The 23,110-nt window shown below is 44.3% G+C and overlaps 1 protein-coding gene across 1 annotated transcript in view; it reads left to right on the top strand.

Annotated features, from left to right (window-relative positions):
- Positions 1 to 23,110, top strand: part of LOC115244961 (roundabout homolog 2-like) — a 99,606-nt gene that overhangs the window by 55,700 nt on the left and 20,796 nt on the right. The window contains exon 3 of the mRNA XM_029822997.1: positions 21,543 to 21,696. Coding sequence (XP_029678857.1) covers positions 21,543 to 21,696 — 154 coding nt within the window. The remainder of the gene's footprint in view (positions 1 to 21,542; positions 21,697 to 23,110) is intronic.

Raw genomic sequence — 23,110 nt, 5'->3', positions numbered from 1 at the left:
TCTCTCTCTTTCCCTCTCGCAAGAGAATCGTACCGTGCTATAATATACACGCCGAGAGAGGAAAATTGAGTTAACCAGCCTCGCACACCGTTAATCGACGCTGAAACGCTGTCTGTGCCTCATCATGCCGCGCGTTGCCATTCAACAATGCAATCTTCATCATCTTCATAATTTAACCTTGGACGACGATGATACCTTGGCTATTCCCACAGAAGTTCCGTCGCGATAAAATTCTACATAAAATTACACGTTGGAGACATGACAGGCAGTTAGATAAACTATACTCTTGAAATTAACAGGCGACAAAGAGAATATTCTTGCCAGGATATGGCAGAGATATATACATACATTTAACATTTACGGTTTGTAAGTAGTCATATTACAAAAAATCCCGCCGTTATTCTAATTAAGTGGAAAATAAGCATATCTTTATTCTCGAAGGTAGCATTAGTTTCGGAGAATTGGAGATATGAAGGCGGTCGGAGAGTTGCAGGACCGACACTTTGACTGCGTAGCCGTGAATTCTCACGGATTAACGCGAGCATATGTCGAGAGTGAGCCGTGTTTGACGGCAAAGTGAGAAATACGGAGCCTGGCGTCTGGCGTTCACCTTGAAACTTTCCGTAACGTGCGAGATCCCGTTGACGGGTCTTCGTGGAATCCTTGATGAGGCAGTTATCCTACGTGATGACTGGGACGCGCGCGATACATCTGACGTAATCACGAGTGCGTCTGGTCGTCGTCGTCAACGACGACGACGAGGAGTTACAGATACGCGTCACGCAGAGAGACATACATATCTGGTTAGGTCTGGTCTCTTTCTGTGAGGCGTGAAACGAACGAGCATCAGCGATCGTTTATCGATCACGCGATGGATGTTTATATTCTGCAGACAGGCATATTTATGCGCGATCACGCACGGACGAAGATGTCCATTAACTTTTAGCACTAATTGAAGATGACAGTAATCGTTTATATTGCGGGTCTAGAAAATTGGAGGCTTGAGCACAGCAATTGAATATTTAAAGAAGGATTAAATACTATATTCAATGTATATATGTCTAATGATAATAGTTGAAATTAGTTTTTAATTACCGTTTTAAACATTAGTAATTATGAATTATTGATTTTTAGAGACATTTTGTAGATGTGTCAAGTAGAACTTTCATGTTTTGACAAAGAAAAGTAATTTTATATAAAGAGTGTAAATAAAAATAAAATTTATATACATAATATTCTACTTAAAAAATGCTACTCAATACATAAAAAATTAATAACTATATTTTCCAAATTCGCGGGTTAAAAAGAAATGCGCGAATTAAAAAAAAAATATTCTTATCTCAACGATTTCATATCACGTTTAGTATTTAAGGGAAAGAATTATTTTTATTTCCGTGTGTTTCTAGTCACACAATTCATATCGCATGTGATAATAATCAGACTACATATTTCACACAGATTTAGTAGATACGTACGTACATACGATTTTCTACTTTTATTTGGCTAATACGAGAATCGAGTAAATGTCAACGCGTGGTCCGACAATCGGCTGGAGCGGCGTTTAGCGCTAAACACGTGGCGGAAATAAACGCGGGGCAGAGTGTCCGAAATGTGCGATGCGGGGAAAAACGTGCGTTAATGGCGACACGACAGAAATCAATCCATCGCCGGCGCGATCGCGTAGCGTGGGTCGATCGTATCTCATAATAGGAAGTCCGTGTTGCCCCGCTGCTAGGGCTCTCGTACCTGCTATTCTCCGACGAGAGTCGGCATAGAGAGAGATAGAGAAAGAGAAAGAGGGAGATGGACACAAAGGGGGAGTTTACGGTAGTCGTTTGTTTCTGCCCGAACCGGTCTTGCCCAGTGGATTCTCGTCCCGGCAGCGTTATCGCGTGCTGACCCGGCTACGGAACCTGGCGTGCCACGAGGGAGAGAAAGAGAGAGAGAGAATAGAGAACGCGTAATCGTAACAACAGCTTCTTCGGATAATCGATCGATTCCGAGACCGGAGCGAGCTTCCCGCCGCGTTTCCGCAAGACAGGGCGAAACGATACTAACCCCGAGCGCGTGCGGCGCCAGGAAACGGGGGATGAAAAGATCCGGTCCGAGAGAGATAGAGAACGGAAAAGCCAGAGAGAGCCCATCCTCTCTCTCACTCTCTCTCTCTCTCTCTCTCTCTCTCTCTCTCCTTTCCTATCCCTTCAATCCCTCCGACGGGAATCCCTCCCCGTCCTGTGGGGCTACCCACGGCCTCCATCAATAAACTTCAGCTACTTCGTTTTTCCCTCCCGCAGTTTCCCTCTGCCATTCCACACCCGCCTCTCCCATTCTCTCTCTCTCTCTCATTCCGCGGAATGGCATCGGCGGAAAGCGTTTCGGGGGGGAAAAAAGATATTTTCTCGACAACGCACACACACACATTCGGCCTCTGGGTAATCCCCGCAGGAGCGTGAAGTAGCTTCGGCACAAGGGGCGTTTCGCGGAAGGAACCAAGAATCTCTCGAAGGGGCGAGAAAAGTGAGATGCTGGCGAGGGGTGAGATGCAAGGGTCGAATTACAATTCGGCGAATATGCGGTCGCGTCGCCTTTCTTAATATCCCTAACTTAATCTACCGCGCGCTCGCGCGCGTCTAGAGAACGTGGGCGTAAATTGATGTTGAAAACAGAGTTTCTTGATCTCGCGCGCGCTCACGCTTAGCCTGCTCCAGCCGGATTCTTCATTTCGATCCCTCCGCGCCGCCTCTCTCGTTTCTTCTCTCCTCCGGCTCTCCTTTCCACTCTCGGAGATATTAGTAAAGGGATAATTCTTGTTCCACTCGAAGGAATTTCGTGTAGATATTTCGTACGTGGCACGTGTGTTTTTTTCTTCCTCTTTTTTTTTTCTCCCTTTTCGTCGCGGTCTAAAAAGTTATTCCAGTGAAAGCTTTCACGTATGGACAAATATTCTACATGGCTGTGTAAATTTGCCCAGCTCGCTTCTACCTTCGTTAATTTATGCAATGTGTGTACAGCGCGTCGGGTGCGAGATATTGTATTTATATTATATAGCGAATATATATTGCATGTTCGATGAAAACTTTGAGTCAAATTATTTTTTCTTTTTTTTTTTTTGCTTGAAAAAAATTTGTTAATCGTTACTAATTTCACGCAGTGTTTCAATGTTTAACATTTCTATTTGAGATTAATCATATAATGAGCCGCCCATTTACACATTTCTCAAATTCGACTCTCTAGAATATCCCTCAATTCATCCAGGACTCATTCCCTTCGAAATTCCAACGCACCACGCGTATCAGGTTTGAGAGCGTATCGATATGAATAATCTTACCCACCGGTCATAGATATGATAACCGTCTCATTCAGAACTTCCGTCAGTTATCTTCCCGCGGGTAGCTTGGGCACGTCAGTTTTCCGAAGGCGTCGGCGTTCGAGCGGGCGAGGAAGCCGGAGGTGGAGTTGCAGATACAAATTGCCGCTTTCTTTCATGCGAGTCTACGTAACGTCAAGGTGGAATATTGCGAGCCGGCCGAATAGTACCGATAAACGAATAAACGCCAAGAGATTTGAGATACCAGCCGCGTGCCGGTATATTTCTCGCCGGTGGTCGGCCGCTCGGTGAATCTAGATAGGAGAGTGAGAGAGGTAAACGGAAGAGAGAGAGAGGGAGGACTCGCGGGGCCGGAGAAAACTATCGAGATCTAGAAGACTGATTACCCAACGCATTTCTTCCGAGAGCCTGTGCGCTCGCGGCCCGTTTTATTCGCGTCGATCGCGGCCCGAGGTCTTTCAATTATTTTCCTTCTTTTTCTCTCCTTTTTTCCCTGTTTTCAAAAGCAGCCTGACTACCCCGATAAAAATCGGCGTTAGCCCTCGTGCACGCACATCTCGCTCCCTTCTTGTTTTTCTCCTCTCGCTTGAGACGAATAATCTTGAATTCTGTTGAGGTATTTGCCTGAATCATTTAAGTATATTTAAGATTGAATGTTGGAATTTTAAAAGTTGCGAATGAGATAAAATCTGTCGCGCGACGAGTTATGTGCGAGGCATGCGATTAGAAATATTTGTAATTAAAATTAAAACCGTTTAAAGATGTAAGGGGTCATCGTTCTTCTTCTCGTTTATTATTTAACAGAGTAGAAATTTTTACGACTATATTTAAGTAGTCAATTTCTTCGGGGGCCCGCGATTAAATGTCCCTCTCTAATCTTCTAAATGCGTTCTTAAGTCCCTTTCATCACTCGCGCCGCATGTACAAAGGATCACTCTCTCTGATCGCTCTCGCACTCGCCGCCTTCGGGAGGAATGGCGAAATAATCATTGTAGCCGTCGGTGAGGGATGGTAGCGCGGAAAGAGTAACGATGCGGGAGAAACAGTGATAAGGAGAGAGACGTGAGAAACGAGCGATGTGCCATATGGTCCACCGCGCGGTTGCGTGTTTTCTGCGCGCCGAGCGGAACCCGCAAGCGAACTAATAAGTCAGGAACCTGTACCGGTAACGAGCATGCCAGGCGTTATACACGAACCTGTGCTCATCTAGACAAAGAGAAAGAGAGGGAGAAGGAGGGGAAACTTCGATCCCCAGGCTTTTGAGTTTGTAAATTGCGCCAGTGAAATCCCGATTTTACGAGGCCCGAGAAGATTAGATTCTCTTCCGCTAAATCGAGCTACCGCGGAATCACTTTTTGAAGAGACATTCTCTCTCGTATTTGCTCGTATCTGCGAACATCTAAATTTCCAACCGAAACTTCCCGAATGGAATTTTGGAGTCGGTCGAATTTTGCCTCGGCTAAAATTTTACGGCGGAGTTAATTAGAGAGGCGACTCGCATGGGAAATTAAAAGGTTATTGCGTATACGGTTGTATAAATGTAAAGAGATAACGCGTTTGGGGGAGTATGTCAATTAATTTTAACTATAAAATTATATAGAATACGTATATAATGCCAAGTTTTTCATATCAACTGTCTCAAATGAATATTTAAAATTATAGATCATACTCTGCCAAGTTTTTCATATTAATAATCTCAAATAAATTATTTTCGCGCTCGGGATAACGTGATAGAAATTTTTTATAATAAAATATTTTGCATAGAATCTCTCTCTGTCCACGAGAATGCGTATATTGGGTACTGAATAATTTCGATAAAATAAAATGTTGAAGTACGAGATAAAATCTGGTGATTTATTAGTATAGGCGATCTAGGCGGGTCGCGCGCTCGCCAGATTATCCCAAATTTCGTACTAAATCTGGCTACGAGATTTACAACATCGATTTATTTTCATACCAAATAGGAATTCTCGTCAAATGGAGATTTACTAAACCGGCGGGCGCGGAAATAGTACGTTCTTTAAATAGAATTTCAGCCGGAATCGCCTGGGATACTCGCTACATACGATTTCATTAAGCTGAGGGGATATTAAATCCAGATTTCGCTTTATGCACGATGCAACAACACGGCCTTGCGCTTAATCCTTAACAGTGTAGTAAGCGGTTTATAGTAATGCACGTTTACGTCGTAGTAGCGGCTAAACCGATTTGTCAATAGTTTCAAGTATATTCTCGATTTTTATCAGAACGTAATTTATATCCCACGATGAATAAAACGGTGCTGCAAACTCGGCGCAATCTCGCGAATCGAACTGGACTTGCAAACGAGCGAACGAATCGGCGATCAAATCGTCCAAAGACCCGATAACGACGAGCGATTTGGCACGAACTAAAGGAGGGGTGCATGAGCCCCGAGTAAAGCAGCTCCGAGATAAAGTGCCGGACGACAGTTTGATCGCGAGACAGCTGTTCGCATTCTCTCTCGGCGTTCTCCGCACGAAATTAGAAGACACTCATCGTCGTCGTCGTCGTGCTGCGTCGAGATCACACGGCGTGGTGAAACGCTCTCTGCGGATATTCTTCAAATTATACATGAGCTCTCTCTCTCTCTCTCTCTCTCTCTCTCGAGTCGCATCCGAGAGAAAGAGAGAACAGCTGTCTCTCGGAAGAAGGGCTATCGTTGTCTATTAGCCGACGTCGAGGCGGCGGCGTGGGGCCCCCGGGGGCCCGGGCGGATGAGAACCGCGCGCGGGCACGTCGTGCTGCTATTTATATCAAATCCGTGGGCATACCGGATCGGTGGCCGAGGCAGAACGCGCTTGTTTGCTTCTCGCTCACTCTTATGGGCGAGTATGAGAGACTCTGAAAGAGGGAGAGAGAGAGAGAGAGAGAGAGAGAAAGCCCGTTGTCGTGCCGTTTACCAAAAAGCTAGCGAGAGGAGAGGCTGCGTCCGGCGACGAGCCCGGCATCTCCGGCACTCAGAGATTGCCATTTTCACTCTCGGACCGCGAGATGAATTTTGCGTATTTCGGGCTAATCTCGATCCGGAAACCGTATCTATTTTCCATGTCTCCACTTATCTCTATAGAGATAATATGATAATTTGTACTCTTAATTCTTTTATATTGAAAAATAAATATTTTTGCTAATCTATACTTTTATAGCGATCGTAAATCGCGTTTTTTTTTTTTTCGGGAAGAAGAATAAAGTTTCTCAGACTGATCTTCTTACAGAAGGTCTTCTTATGGGAGGTTATAAACATTGGTTTTGTGGCGATTTTTATGGGTATCCCCCGAGTTTCCCGAGGCAACAGTATCACGTTTCACATTCCCGGCTTTCAGCTTTTTAATCTCCCCTTTAGTCGTAAATTATTTTCGACTTTGGCCCTTTTACAATTTTACTCTTGACTATCTGATTTTTAATGCGTGTATCTAAAATTTTTATGCAGTTTTAGTTTATGTTATGTTATATGCAATTTTTCCTAGTTATACTTATTTAAAGATGTATATACAATTTTTTACATCGATGCGAAATACGCCGGTGCACTGTTTTATCTCGATTCAGCAATGTACGTTTTTATTATCGATGCACGGCATCGAGGTACAACTCTGTGACTAGATATAAAATAACGTACACGATTTTATATATTGATAAAAAAATGTCAATATACCTATCAATCATATGCGCGCCACTGTAACGACGAAATGTAATTTTTGCGTGATCTCGTAACGATGAAATTTTCGCGTCGAGAAAAAATTCGCGCCGTCAAACTTATTCGGGAATAAAAGCCCGCTATTTTCCTAAAGAACGAGAAAGAGAGAAAGAGAGAAAGACCGTCCTGTATATTTCCCTCGCGAATATTGCCGCGCGAGAATACGGGGCACGTCCCGGCATGCATACATACTTTTCGGCGAAGCGGAGACGAAATTCCGTAGCGTTCTTCTCGCGCGCAAATGCGACGTTTTATTACGAACGTCGACGTGTGCGCGCGCGAAGCGTGGAGCCGAAACGACCAAGTGCATCTATTTTTTGTCCTCGTCAACGCGTTTCTTCCTTCTCGCCCCCGCCGATTCCCCGACACTACTGCCGCGCTCGTCCTTTACGGGGCACAGGCGTCCCGATGCATTAGTCTCGTACAACTGTGTTTAGTCTCTACTCGTAAAAAGAATTGTGCGGTCGGGAGAGAGAGAACTTTTCGAAGGGAGAGAAACGCGGGGTATCGAGGTGCGCAAACGAAAATAAAAAAAGAGAGAGAGAGAGAAAGAGAGAAAGAAGAGAGAAGAGCTGCCGCGCGCGGCAGCTCTATTTCCGTCGACAGGATACCGAAACGTAAACGAACCCCGGCATCTGCCCCCATCGGTGGGGCCCTTTACGAAGAGCCGAGACGCGGATCGCCGCGTGTTTATGTTCGCGCCACGATTTTTGCCGCGCGACGTCAACGGACCAACAAGGAAACGCACGTCCGACACCGCGACGTCGTGTCGGATTTTCATGAACCTCGGACACGCCCTGTTAGAGTGGCGTGAAAATAAGACATGACGTGCGCGCGGTGTTTTTTAACCGCGTGTGCCCCAGAGCGGATTCGGGGAGTGAGTGAAAAAGGATGGATCGAAAAAACAACCCTCGCAAAACTAACTCGACCTATTTCATTCTACGCGAATATTTTCGTAAGAGAGAGAGAGAGAGAGATAGACCATAAGATACATGGAAAATAAAAAAGAAAAATTGTTTCTGAACGAGTTATGCTTTCGAAAAATTCTATCTACCTTGTTTTAAAATAGATCTCATTCTCTCTTTTCTGAATTTTGTTGTCACAGAAAATCGAAAGATTTAATTACATAAATTTAATTACATATATGTGAAATAGGTCCAGAGTTAATTTCACGGAGTTGTTTTTTAATCCAATATACGAAGAAGTGGAACGCGCGATGAATAAAACAATAGCGTTAGAATAATAATAAGATATCATGTCTCGTTATGATCGCGGTTATATATGTCTGTGTTTGTGCAACCGCGCCGAAATGGCGTTAAGTAATGGCATGCCATTATACTCGGCGCTCTCTCCCGTACGATGATAACGCACTTCATCGAGCCGCGGTATGCACTCCAATAAAACAATACTCGCACGCCTCGATTACCAGGGAAGATTAAATAAATGACCGGACGGGGACAATCGCGCGTCACGCTGATGAAAAGTCCACTCCAAAGCCGACCGACCGTCCGAATGGTAGGGTTATTTCTAAATCCCAGCCAAGCCAGCCAACCAGGCTGTGCTGGCCATCACACAGAGACGAGGAGAAAGTTTTCATTATCGTCAAACAAGCGGGCAACTATCCGCACTCTTGACTTCTCTCCGCGCGTATCATCTCCCGGGGTGTGAAAAGCGCGATCGATTAACCCCTCGAGCGCACTCGCTCGGAATCGCTTTTTGCTAACTTGCTGAGGAGTTTTAACGCGGTGGAATCGTCGGGAAATCTTGGCGGCAGCACACGGGAATTGTTACATCGGAGTTTGTTGCGCCTCGTGCGATAAAGAGAGCGACGCGAATTGAGTTGCGTACTTTTAAGTATCTTTTCACATACACATACACACATACGAAGTTACTTCTCGCGTCCTGGAGAAGAAGAATCTTCCGGCATCTCTAGCGAGAAACCGATCGACTATTATTTTCTGAAAAATTGAACAATATTTGACGCACGGGAAGGAGAGACGTGAAGAATTATTTTAAACCTTTGGAGATCCTTTAAAATTCCAAAGGACGGATTCCGTTAGGCAAATGAATAAAGGGTACTCTCTCGTTTGGATTTGTCAAATCCATCATGAAACAAGTTGTGACCTATTAATGACGGTTGAGCCGATCTCTGAAAAATTGCATTTTAAATGCCGAGCGACGAGTTTAATACACGCAGAATAACAACAACAGCTGAGAGGGACCCAGTGATTCAGACTGACATTATTAACGTATGTCAGATGCGTTTCGCTTCATCACGCTTTATCTCGCGCCGCGATAATAACGGCATAAATACGAGAGAGCGAGATAACGCGGAGCCACGCACAAAGCGTTTTATTACTAACCGCGAGAGCTGCGGTATCCCAAGAGATAAAGGGAAGTGCGGTGAACCTGGAACACCGTATATATACAATAGAAAACATCGCTTTTCAATACGCGTTTCATCCGAATACTTCAATTCTCATATTCAACTTCTTTTATCTCCGAAACAGCGAGTGTTAATACGGATAGCGCAAAGCCCATCGCCAAAATGAGTCTAAAAATAGCGCGAAAAGAAACTTTTCGCGATAAAATATTCGGTGTTTAATCATTGGCGCATAAATGTTTTCCACTTCCCATAATTTTCGATTTAAGCGCAAACTCGACGCGTTTAATCCACGAGTGCCGTGGCGAGAGAACCGTTATTTTTATGGATACTTGGAAATAATGAAAATGATAATATGAGGTTCGTGCGAACTTGCAAATTCCACTTTTTTTTTTTTTTTTGCGGAAGAACCGTTGAAAAGTAATACTCGGTTCGCACGTGTGAGTTTCTATTCCGTGTAAGATTCGATTCGAGCGCGGCTCCCGCAACGTCAACTCTGACGGGGTCAACGCGTTTTACCGTCGAATACCGTGGAAGAGACGAGAGAGTTGGACTTCTGTCACATTGGACCGCGTCGAAAAAATAAACCCGCTCTTTTACGGAACTGCATTCCCGACGCGAGCTCAGCCGCCGCGACGTCGCCGCGGATGGCAATAAATTTGCGCGACCTTGCTCAACTTAAGCCGACTTTAACGGAGCGATCCGCGTAGTAGGAATAGAAACTCCGCTCGCGAGGATTTGGCTACATTCCAGTCGCGTTTTCCCGTTCACGTTATTGTCTTCTGGGAAAATGGGTCGGCTATAATTGCGCGCTTTTCCCACACCGCTTTTCGATATAACATCCTCGAGCGAAAGCCCATTTACCGAAACTTATCGTCGTCCGAGTTTCTGGCTCCGAAAAGAACAGCGACTCTAATCCTGAAAAGAGATATCCTGTATGATACCTCTCATTCTGTTTCGGTAAAAATGGAAGATTCGCGAGACATTTAAATCGATATTTAACTTTAAAATGTTGTATTTATTTATTCGTACATTACAAGAAATTCTCTCTCTCTCTCTCTCTCTCTCTCTCTCTCTCTCTCGAAATTACAAAAATTATTTAGTAAAATCGGGAAGATAACATATCGTGTGGTTTACACAAGATGCATCTTTCATATGTAATAATTTAATAAATTTAACATTTAGTTTTTACAAACACGAAAATGTAAATGATCTAAGATACATTTTTGTATATCATCTCCGTAGCATTGCGGAAATTGTATTCGCCAATATTATACCGCTTTCAAATCCGAATGAAAAACATTCAGGCAGCTTGGGCAAACGCGGTATTGCATCCGCGGTATTGACAATCCTGGTACTCTGGTCGCGTCGCGTAAATACGAGACGGTCCGTGTAAAAAGCCGAGCGTGCCGAATCCGCGAACCAAAACAACACACGATACAATTTCCCGTCCATCTCGCGGCAACGGAAAACGCATTTTTCCCCCGTGCGCCCGGGAAAATAATTTTTCACGTATCTCGCGATAAACGCGAGCGCGCGTACACACACACACACACACACGTACAGGTATCGGTTATCTGTCTTTTAATCACATTGTTGGCCGACCAGATTTACTACCAGCCCGTCGCGCGATTTTAATCCTCGCGTAACGCGACCAATGGGGCGACTTATAAGGCTCTGTATGCTGGTAACACCGGGTCGACGACGGTCCGATGACCATTTAAAAAATGTCTCCATTTAAGCGAACACGTAACCTAACGTGGCGAACACCCACCCCTTGCCCTGTCTGTTCTAGGCTTTTAAATTTATGACGGTTATTAAGAATACACAACACTTGGAAAATAGGATCGGATATTTACCATTGTGCGTTATCAAACTGACAGGAAGAGAAAGATTATTTAAAATGCGAGGGAATTTTTTTCATATATTCTGGTTAAGGTTAAAACGCGTCTCTGGATAAGCTGTTAAAAACAGCGAAATGTTAATCATTTTAAAAACGCCAAGCATTGTTTCATTCGAAATTATTTAAGTATATTAAAGTTAATTAAAAAACACAATCTCTTTGCTGCTTTAACGAAATACAAAGAAATTTGAGAATGTAATCTTTCAATTGCCAACATCAAATTAGAAATTAATCGAATTACAATACATTGGAATTTTAGGGGGTCTTTGTAAAAATTCAATCTTTACAAAAACATCCAGATTTTTTATGAAATAAAAGACTCGGACGCTTTATAAAAAAGTTGATTTCACAAAAAGCTCGCAATACACATTGTTGGCCATATTGTAAAAAGTCATACATATACGCTAACACATGTATACTTTCTGGGCGTTTTCACAGGGTGTTTTCCATAAAATTCGCAGGAAGTATATATTCGACAGAGCACGCAGCGAGTTCGAAAGGATCTGTCGACGAAATATCTTTGGCCATCCCTGACACCCTGTATATAACGCGACGTCGCGTCATGTTGGAAAGAGAGAAAGAGACAGAAAGAGGCGGATCCCGAGCGTCGGTGGACCCGATCCTCCGTCCCGGCGTATATTCCGGAATCCCCGCGAGAGAGACGCGAGCGGCGCGCTCGCGTATTCCAACATCGACACGTTGAAAATGCAAAGCCGCGCGCGGCCCCGCGGCGAAACGCGCGGCAGATAATGACCGAACGGGCGCGCTGGTATAAGTCGAGAGAAGGAAGATAAATCCAGATTCGATAGCCTTCCGGTGGAGAGGAGCCGGCTTATAACGCGCGTGCAGGTAGGTAGGCAGGCAGGCAGGCGCGCTCGCCTACAGGGGCCTCCTCCTCGATCGAGCGTATCATGCGGCCCGTATACGGGCCTGTATATACATATATGTATGTGTGGTAGCAGAGCGCGCGAGAGATGCAACGAGCGGTGAGACGAGAGGAGACGAGAGGAAAGGAGAGGAGAGGAGAGAAGAGGAGAGGAGACCGTAAGCGGCGCGCACGCAGCACGCGGTCGTGCCGACCAGGAGAAGAAACTCTCCGCGGGCATTTGCATTGAATACTCTCTTACCTTTCTTGCTCGCCTACCTTCGGCGGCGGATAGGCAGGCTACGCTACGCTACGCTGGTCCAGCCTGCCGCGCAGCCTCCTTGTACCATTGTGCTTATTTATGCACTTTAATTATATCGAATATGGGTACGCGCTCGCGCTCTCTCTCTCGCTCGCTCGGTAGCGCGTGTGTAACGCGTTCACGGCCTCGTATACACGTATTATACTCGGGAGCCTGGGATGGAATGCGCGTCCCGACCCCGAGACGATAGTGTTGGTGGGTGCCGATACACGCCGAGGAAGCGGCGTTTCGATTCTTTCTCTCCTGCCACTGTATTATATGAATAGTCTCTCGACGCGAACGTACATATACACGTGGCGCGTTGTACAATATGTAGGTAGACCGCTCTTTAATCTCCGCCCGCCTCTCCAAGTGTCTATTCCGGAAGCGTATCAATTGAATTAAATTGTTCAATAAATGCGTCAATTCGATACGTCCGTTCTCCCCGTTCTTTTCTCGCCTGCTTTAAATGACGTTTTAAATCGACGAAAGAATTTTGAGAAAGGTGGGTCATTGAGAAAGGTAGTCATTGAATGGGATCACTATTTTCAGAGTCTCTTTTTATATCTTTGATTTATTGAAAAATTCTCGAGTAATAACGTGAATCAATGGAAGTAGCACTTTTAAAAAGGGGATGTATAACACAGATGTGGACGCGAATAAAGTCTATTTCTAACAAACATTTCTTTGCCCAATCGCGATTTAGCGAAGTCCACTTTTTTCGCAATCCATAGAATCGTTTTATATTACATCTAAGAATATTTTCACGACAGCCAGAAGCGCTACCGCAGTGTCTAATGGATAAAACACGAGGCCGAGTGTATCTCTTCTCGGTTCTTTAATGCACATAAACAAATATGAGAGGCCGCTCGATTGTTGCGGCGAACATCGTCCAACGTGCAACGCCGATAAATATCGTTTACGCGAGCATTCAAAGCGAGCTATTCTTCGCGCACGGCGATCGCGTAGAGAAAATTTACGAGGCAACGTGGTATGCACTTTTATGCCTGTATATATATGTACGCGTGTGCACGTAGCCGAAAAGGCTTCTTCCACGGCGCATAAGCAACGATGAGATGATTCACGTAAGAAATAGGGGACGTTACGCGTACCGCGTATACTCATACGCTCTCGTCTCTCGCGAGTGCCGGTCATCCCGGGAAATTTTTCATCTCGCGCTACAGCTTCCCTACAGAGTAACTTCGTTTACAATAACTACGCTTCGTAATGACGGTCGCTGTGCGAAAGACTGAGAAATGCACTTTAATGTAATTTTTTCTACTGAAGCACGCTTGCTCTCAAGTTATTAAATAAAGCTTACTTTATCCTCTCACTGCTCTAAAATTTTTTAATGTAGAATTTAAATTTTTAAATCTGCGCGATGCTTTTACAGTTAGAAATTTACGGTATTTTACCGGCTTAATATTTCGGCCACACGGTTTATATCAAAAACGCTCTCTTACAACTCGAATGATATACATACGAATGAGGATCGAGAGGATATAGTGGAGAAAACGTTTTTCTCAGAAAGGAACGTAAAAATCTCACACTTATATAACGCTTCGAGCATGTGCGAGCGGATTTTTCAATTAACCTTATTCGTCGAGAACCAAATCCCCCGAGCGAATACTTCGGTTAAATAAAGACCCGGAGATTGGACCCGAATAGCGTAGTCTCCATGCGATCCGTGTTAGTCGCAGATCCTTCTCTAACCATTAACGATGGGTTTTATACGAGCATGGCCCACTCTCCCGATAGGAGGATCACTAATGATTTTAAACAAACGTTGCGCAAATCTCTGACGGCAACTGAGCACCACTAATTGGCGGATTTGATCTCCGATGGAATCGATCGTGCAAAATGTGTGCCAAAATATTTTTTTCTGTTTTTTTTTCCTATTTCAGCGAAAACGTGGCCGAGCAGATGTGCGTATGTGTGTATGTGAAAGAGAGAGAGAAAAAGAGATCGTTATTTGCAGATTTCTCCTCTTTCGAACTCTGCAGTTAAACTCTGTCGATTCCAGTAGAAGATACAATGTAGGTGACGTAAATTGAAACCGCCGACCCGGAAAAGGGTTAAGAATCGGACTTGGAGAGTTCGTTTCTGCTTGGCTGGATAACGCGATAGCCGCATATCGCTTTACTCCGAGCGGTTGGTTGCGTGAAAATGCAACCGCGATTCTTTATCGCGGTTGAGAAATGAACGAACACGATACCGTGATCGATATAGAATAAGCTACCGTTGTTGTATCAACGGCACGCTACTGGCGGCCTAAACATACATCTCTAAGCGGGCCAAAATGTTACGACTTGTGAGCGATTAACCTTTTCATCGCGGTGGGCGTGTGACGCGTTGACGTTGATTCGCGAAGGGCGTGCACACACGATCGACTGAAATTAAAAGTTGTGCGTAATTTTACGTTAAACGGGAACTTTAAACAAGATTTACACCCACCATCTTTTTATAATAACAAGGGAGTTGTGTATGTATGTGTATGTGAATGTGAGTAAAAAGCTTTACTTTAAATCCAGCGCTACGTTTCTTATCTGGCCTGTATTATTATAAAAAGACCTATTTTAAAAAACTAATTGTAAGTCAAATAATACGAGGAGATTAAAAAGTGTATGAGAGAAAAATAATTAAGTATAATAAAATAACGAGAAAGGTAAACGCATACATTACAGCAATCTTCTTAATTACTCACTCTTTATATACTCTCTGTCTTTCGAGGAAAAAAAAAAAAAAATTGATCGACCAGCAACGATTCCTATAGGCATCGTCCGGAATCCTCCATTGAATCCCGATTTATTATCTCGTTGTTACATTCTCGTCATTTGCTACGCGGCTGAACGTATGTCTGACCTCTCTCTCTCTCTCCCTCTGTCCTTCTCCGCGATACTCCCTTTCGATCCTCCAAACTGGTCAAGTGCCGTGCATTCTAGCAAGCAAGGGAGTACAAGCGTTCCTAGATGGTTCTCGGTCCGCACCGACGAGGGTTGCGCTCCTCCGTGTCTTCCCCGACCCCTTGTCGCGCGCAGATGGTTACGCTCGTACATGCCTGGAAGTCTAGCTACTCGCTCGTGTCTCCTCCTCATCGTCGTCATTACGTATACAGGGTGTTAGATAAAACGTGTCGCGACAAAACTTTGCAAGAAACTTGCGAAACAAAAAAAAGAGAGAGAAATTTGCGTAAACATGACTTTGCAAATATCTCCTCTCAAATCCCTCGAGATGTATCAACACATGAACAAATTCTTTTCAGAAATGATAGATATTAATAATTAATCCTCATATTGCAACGTAACAAAGGTATTTCTTTAATTGATATAATTAATATAATTATTATTATATTATATATTTGTTACGCACGTTTTCATTAGTCATTAATATAAACTATCACGATAATTATACAGATGTTCTGGTCGCGCCATATAATCTTTAGCATAAAATTTGCATGGCGGATATACTCCTCGACGAGGGATCACTTTGCGAGACGTTCGTGCGTTCGCCGATTATTCCGTTGACGTTGCGAGAGATAATCACACCACTCGCAATCTCGTATAAATTTTCTCCATTCTTCACACCGCTGGATTTCGCTCACACCCCGTATAACGCGAGCGCGTGCGCACGTGTTCGCTTGCAAAAAAAAAAAAGTGCACGCCGCACTCTCATTAGTTGGTCCATAGTATACGTAGAACAACGGGGGTATAGAAGGGAAGGAAGGACCCTTCAATTCTTTCGCTCTAAATCCAACATCTGTTAATTGGAGGTCGTTTGCCTACGCACTACCACTTCCTCCCCGTTCTCCCTCCCCCTCCCCCTTTCCTGTCTCTTACCCTTTCGTTGCGAGAGCTCCCAAGTACCGCCCGCTGTCTCATTACCGCGGAGGATAAAGCTCGACCGCTTATCCCTTTGGACGAGTAGTTAAGAAACGACGGGACAGCGGGTGGTGTGGTCTCTTAAAAGGAAGAGAGAAAGAGAGAGAGAGAGAGAGAGAGTAATAAAACGACAAGTTGAAGCGGCAAAGAGTAACGGCGACGACGACGGCTCGTTTTCTCTGGTGTATCGTTTTTTTGAGAAGACAACTTTTTCAAGGAATGTGGTCATAAAGAGCTTTTTTGCGAACTTCATTTATCAATTTTTCAGCAACATCCGTAAAGTACATTACACATTTGGCGAAATAGCGAGTAATGTAAAGTGACTATTATATTAACGTTTTTACATAAAATATTTAAAAGACAAAACGTGGCGACAGATGCTCTCCTCTCTTCGAATTTTAAAAACAGATATTAATTCAACGGAAGTTCGCAGAAAGTACTTCAAAGCATAATTCTTCGTTGTAAAAAATTTGCTAAGGAAATGATACGAGTATAAAGTATCCGCACTTAACAGCGCGCTCTGAGAAAGACTCTCGCAAGAGATTTCATGTTGAAAGTATCACGGTTATAGCGGATTCGTCATTAGGGCCGTTGATAACTTTTCACCGAGAAACGATGAGGCTCGTTACTCCCAGCTGATGCTGCGACGCGCTATATGACGAGCGTAATAACGTCTCGCGCGCTCGTGAATTAAAAGGGCGCGAGGGGGAGGAGAATCGGGGGGGAGGGGGGAAGTCTGACGTTGCACGGGACGGGAGTCTCAAGTTGAACGAAATAAGAGAGGCCGATTACTATCGAGCTTTACGAGCTTTAAAGCACCGAATGCTCGTCCCCGGGGATAAGCTATCGCGCTTATACTAAGCTAAGCTCGCTCGCTCGCGCGCGAGCGAGTTTTCCCCAGTCGCGTAAACGTCGTTATTACGGAAACGTGCATCGCGTCCCAAGACGACGACGCAGCTACCTACGGTGCCTACTTGTACCTAATTGGACTGGAAGCACGTAAACTTGGATTAGATTTCGCCGGAGCAACTCACTCGCCGCCAACTGCCGGCAACTAGCGTCTTTAACTTCCGCCTTCCGCCCTCGCTCGCGGCGGAGAAAGCACGCGGAAACGCAACTGCCTCTCACCGAGAAGACGGGCGGGAATCATCGTGCTCGAAAGATTTTTAACGAAAAGCGGGGAGCTTTAGGTGCTATTAGCGCGATATCTCGATCCGGCCATTCGGGCCCGATTACGAGAAAGAGAGAGAGAGAGAGAGAGAGAGAGAAAGCCGGGAAGATGAGAGAGAATAAATCGAGCGACGACGTCCGTTCGGGCACTTGCTCACTCACGTCGACCAATAGCCAACTAAGTAATTGCCCGGCTGGAATTATCCTGCGAACGCGTGGGACCGAAAGCGACATGACGGACGTTGATTAGTGCAATCGCCGATATCGCCAACAGTGACGCATATCTCGCGCCAATTGTGCCGCTAGTCGTGTAGAGACAATCTGCTTTTGAAATTAATCATTAAAGATAGTTATTGACGTATACTTGGAATTTAAAAAGAGACCGTAAAGAAATTAGAGAATTGAAAAAATATATAGAATATATTACGAACCGAATTCTATAGAATGTCGTGAAATTCTCACATTTATTTCTAAGCTAAATTTAAATTCTTTGAAATGTCGGAAGATAACTTTTTTTGCTCTCTTTTTAAAATATTTTTAATATATTTTTATTATACGCAAGGTTTAATGAAAATAGATGTTGAAATTGATATCCTGACATTCGTGTTGAGATAAAATCTCAACTCTTGCAATTCGTGAAAGTTTAAACAAAGTACATAGTAACCCAGAAAAGGATCGTCGATTTTCCTAAGAGAGCCTATATACGTCCACGAACGCACTCCGTGTATATACGTCTCGGCGACATTAATAGCGACAAAGTTTGGCCGTTGTAGACGCGCCCTTGTTTTGCGACACGCGTTTCTTCCTGACCAATGAGCCTTTAAAGCAAAGTTTTGCCTCGTCCAAACTTACCGGCGAAAGTGACGCATTTGGCTATTTTGCTCGGGTTTTCTTGTCGCGTAATTGGGCCCGATCGTTACACCGAGTAATTCGTCACAACTGGATGCACGCTTCATTAAAGCTCATTCAGCGCGATGATAATACGGCGTCATCGAAATTTGGTCGATACTCGGTCCCCGGCTGGAAACCATTAGCCACGATCGCCTACAATACCAAATTAACAGCATTACATTCGGAAGGGAAGTGGCGAGATGTGCGTGAACTCGTCCGCGTGTATCTGTCCTGTACCAGCGAGCGTGCACGTGCGTATACGCGTACACCAACAGCCACAACGCATCGTGCGTGCGGTTTACGAAGGCTAACGATCCGCGACGCCGGGATATATGGTCGTGGTGTCCATGCCGGTTGTAGGAACGGCGCTTCCGCGACACCGAGCGATAAAATGATCTCTCTCTCTCTCTTTTTCTCTTCCCCGTTCTTTCTTTTTTTCTCTTTTTTTCCTTTTTTCGGCTCGCGAACTGCGAAGTATCGATTATGCGCGGTCGTTGGCACAGAAAACACACTCGGCGGGATTCGGCGGCGGGACGTTCTCCCGGGAGTGCCGCGATGAGGAGATATCGATCGCTCGCTCGCGGCGACGAGAGAGAAAAATCTCGCGCCCGGACTTGCTTGAATCTCCGGTCGATCCGCGACAATGCTCGATGTTTCGAGGACCGAGAAACCGCGCAAAGATAGACACGGATGGCGGTGTCTCGAGCTGCGCGCTCCTCGAAATAGGATCGCGTGACGGAGAGCGCGCGCGCCCGCGGCATAAATAAGGTACTCCTTAACGCCGCGCCATTCCTATGTAAATGCGTGCCCGCGTGGATACGTAGTATATACCTACGACCAGATAATTTCTGCGCGCGGGAATCTAATTTTAGCGCGCGGATCTCACCGATATCACGCTCGACGTGATGCCGCGGCCGCTCGAAGGACCCGTGTCACATTATCGATTCGAGTCTCGCGCTACCGTGTAAATGTAAACGAGATCTGCGACACGGGATTGAGATTTTCAGTCTACGAGCGCGCGCCGTCCAACCGATCATGAGATCGCCGTAAAATGCGTTACCGCCGATAAAAAAAAAAGCAGAAATCGGATTTAATTAGAACAGTCCCGGCAAGGTTTTAATCTACTTGTTAGAATACGATATCGAGGATTCTAGACATATTACGGGGATTATAATCGTCTCTCGTTTAATTTATCTATCTCGGAGAATCGAAAGAATGATAGTAAAATGGTACATGAGTGTTAAAATACAATTAATATGACGCTGCGATCATTTTTCGTTTGATAAAAATATGTAACAATTATAAAATTATTAAAAACAATGAGACGATTATCATTGGAAATTGTAGCGACAATAGATTAAATTTAGTATCGTATGTTACGATTATATCATTATATATAATCGACTTTAAAAAAAAAATCATCTTATATTCTTATATTTCATATACATATGCGTTTATCTTTGGCTATGTTATATATCCGTTTAGATTGAGACAGTAGAAACCCTCTCGAATAATCCGAGAACCCCGGGCTATAAAGAGCGCGCCTGATCTCGATTCTGATCCTGATTCCGTATGCACCGTGTACCTATTTACGTGACGTATACCTGGCCCACGGGGGCGCAATTCTCATTTTTCACGTTGTCGCGTGTGCGCCGCGTAGCCTATGGGATTTACGTAAATTTATATATACTATGGGACTCTGTATATAGAGTACATAACGGAGAGAAGCTACGGAGGACCGAGAGAACGAAAAGAGGTATGGAGGAGAGATCCCGACCTCTCCCCGACAATCCGGGGAAAGTTTACAGAGTGGCACGGCGACACGGCGAGAAAGGGGTTGAAAGCTGGACTGGAGACCGACGATGCGGATGGTAAGGGGTTGGCAGTGCCAACCTCTTTATCCCTCGTCCCCTCGCGTTTTCTGAGAAATTGCGTTACATTTGATTCACCGCTGGAATCGTTAGGGCGTTCGAGACCCGAGATAGCGACCCACGTTTTTCAAACCGTCCTTGCCGTCCTATGAAAGCGCCCCTTCTTCTCCCCGTTTGTCTCAAATTTCAATTCGTAGCCTCTCGGCACGCGTTATTCTATGGCTTCGTGCTACAAGTTCTCCACTACTTCTCCCGTTCCATAGCCATTTCAACTCGAAATCCGATAATGTATCCAAATAATGGTATGCATCTCTGTTTCGTCATCGTCTCGCGCGAGAAAAGAAAAGAGTCTCTTGTAATATTTCGTATAGTATTTTACAATTCAAACACAAGACTTTTTTAATCTTACTTAAGAGGTGACCACGGGTTTAAAATTCTGTTTCGTTGAAAGATGAATAATACTGACTTCCAAATATTTTCATATTGATATATATATATATATCGCTTATTCAATGTCCTCTGCATTCTTACAAAAGACTGAATAGAAGATCTAGTTCTTTTCATACACAAATTTCTAAGGCAACACGGGCATTCTGGAAATATTCTACATTCGAAACAGCTGAAACTCTTGCTTGGTTCGCTTTATCTGAATATTACCCGCGAGTCTGATTCTAAAGAAATCTTGTATTTTACGAAGCACAGTTCCTGTGGTGTAAGTAATTATTCAATATATAAAGTCGATATTATGCATTACGGATTTTACGGGTTTGAAAGAGAATTATTCACATGTGAGATCCGATCAGGATGACCGGATATGCTGGTTTCCGAGAGAATAAGTTCTTTTTTTTTTTTTTTTTTTTAATCCTCAAACCATCACGGATATTTGAAATTCATTCTAGTTTGTCCTAGTATCACTTGCAATACACGAACGAAAAATCAGACGATTTTTATAAAAGCTTATTAAAACTTTGGAAAGAGAGAGCTCCAAATCATGCGCTCGGTCAATATCAAAATTCGATATCGATAAAATAATTATAATAATAAGAAATAAAAAATAAAACGTAAGAGTATCCTACTTTCGTCGTGCCTTTAAAAAAAGAAAAATTGTCCAAATGTCACAAATATTTTCCTGTTAGTCGCGCGCGAAAAAGTATTGTCATCCTTTTTCCCTCCTTAGACAAGCAACGCAATATTTTCGTAATACAACGGTGCATCATAGACATGTTTTTGTCTGTTGCAGTGCTGCGGGATGAATTTCGCGCGGAGCCGCAGAACACGAGGGTCGCCGCCGGGGAGACGGCTTTGCTGGAGTGTGGACCGCCCCGCGGCCATCCGGAGCCGACCCTCCATTGGAAAAGGAACGGTCACATAATAGACCTGGATGCGACGAAACGGTGAGTTTTCTTTGTGCGACGAGGCCGTAGGCGCGTAGGTCGCGTTCCCTTTGAATTCGTTCGACATACCGCGACGACCGAAAACGCGCAACGAGAAGAGATTGCACGGGCGAGAAGGCGTAAATGATTAAATACGAAGGCCGGGATCGACTATTTTGGTCCAGCGGACCCAAACGTTCGGGGACCGTTCTTTTCGTTCGTGAGAGACTCTGGGCAAGACCCAGCTGCCGCGTGAAAATGAAATGACTTTCAAGCCACGACCTTTCCCTTACCTTTTTTTCCCCGCCTTTGTCCGCGATGCTCGTCTCGAGTAACCGAGGAGACAAACGTAGCGTATGTCTGCACGCACGAATATATCGCAACTTTAATAAACAAGCGTTTAATAAAACGTAATGCAATTGCGTTAACCGTAATATAAACAAATATAAATAAATTTATTTCATCTCGAAAAAGTATAAGCGCGCAACTTGTTTTGACGCGCACTTCGTTACTCGGCCCCGTGGCGATTAATTCGATCTTGTCACCTGGGTCGCGAGTGAAGGCGAAACAATAATAAATATACTCCGTTTGCAATTTGCGGGCCCTTTAAAAGCACGCGTGTGCACATACGCCGTCGCGCTCGCTTCAAACCCGCTCGTACCCGATTAAATTGTACGCGCGCGAGCATCGCCGCACGCATATATACGCACACACGTGCGTACACACACGCACGCGCTTAATGCCGCGACTAGCATCTATACAAGAATTTCCCGTTGTCTGGGTCTCCACGTAATAATGTCGCGGCAGTAAGAGCAACTTTTACGCTCGCGGGATTACGGTTGGGAGAATCTACTTTTATAGACACGAGGGAAGGAGAGAGCGAGAACTCTAGATTAACTTAATTCTAACAGCGACGCCGGGGGTAAAAGGGACGTCGCCGGGATAAAAAATCGTATCAAACGTCGCTGCTAACGTGAATACGGTCGATTATCTCGCGTTTCTCCTCGCTTTTTTTATGCGTTCGACTTATCTGGATTTAAGCGTAAAATATGTGTCTTCGCGAACGGAGATCTCATTTCGGTTCTTAAAACACGTTACACGTTAAATTTATTTTACATGACATTTAAAAATTTATTAAAAACTTGCACGTTGAATTTGTTATAGTTCCTCCATTATAGCTCGCTATTTTTAACTTACAATTCTAATTAGACGAGGAAACAGATTAAATTAATTACCTAAATTATCCACTTGTATGGTTAAATTAGATATCACCTATTTTCATTCACGAAATTTAATCGGCGTTTTGCAATATCCTTCTATCTAGCTCCGTTGCTGAAATTCTCATCAGTCAGTGACAAATCAGGTGACACAACGTGTCAATAAATCTTCCCGCTCTGCGGCTTACAGTTTTAATAATAAATACGGCAATATTTGC

This window comes from Formica exsecta, unplaced genomic scaffold, assembly GCF_003651465.1.
Source record: "Formica exsecta isolate Colony F162 unplaced genomic scaffold, ASM365146v1 scaffold122, whole genome shotgun sequence".
NCBI classification, from domain to species: domain Eukaryota; kingdom Metazoa; phylum Arthropoda; class Insecta; order Hymenoptera; family Formicidae; genus Formica; species Formica exsecta.
This window is presented reverse-complemented; position numbering and strand designations above follow the sequence as displayed.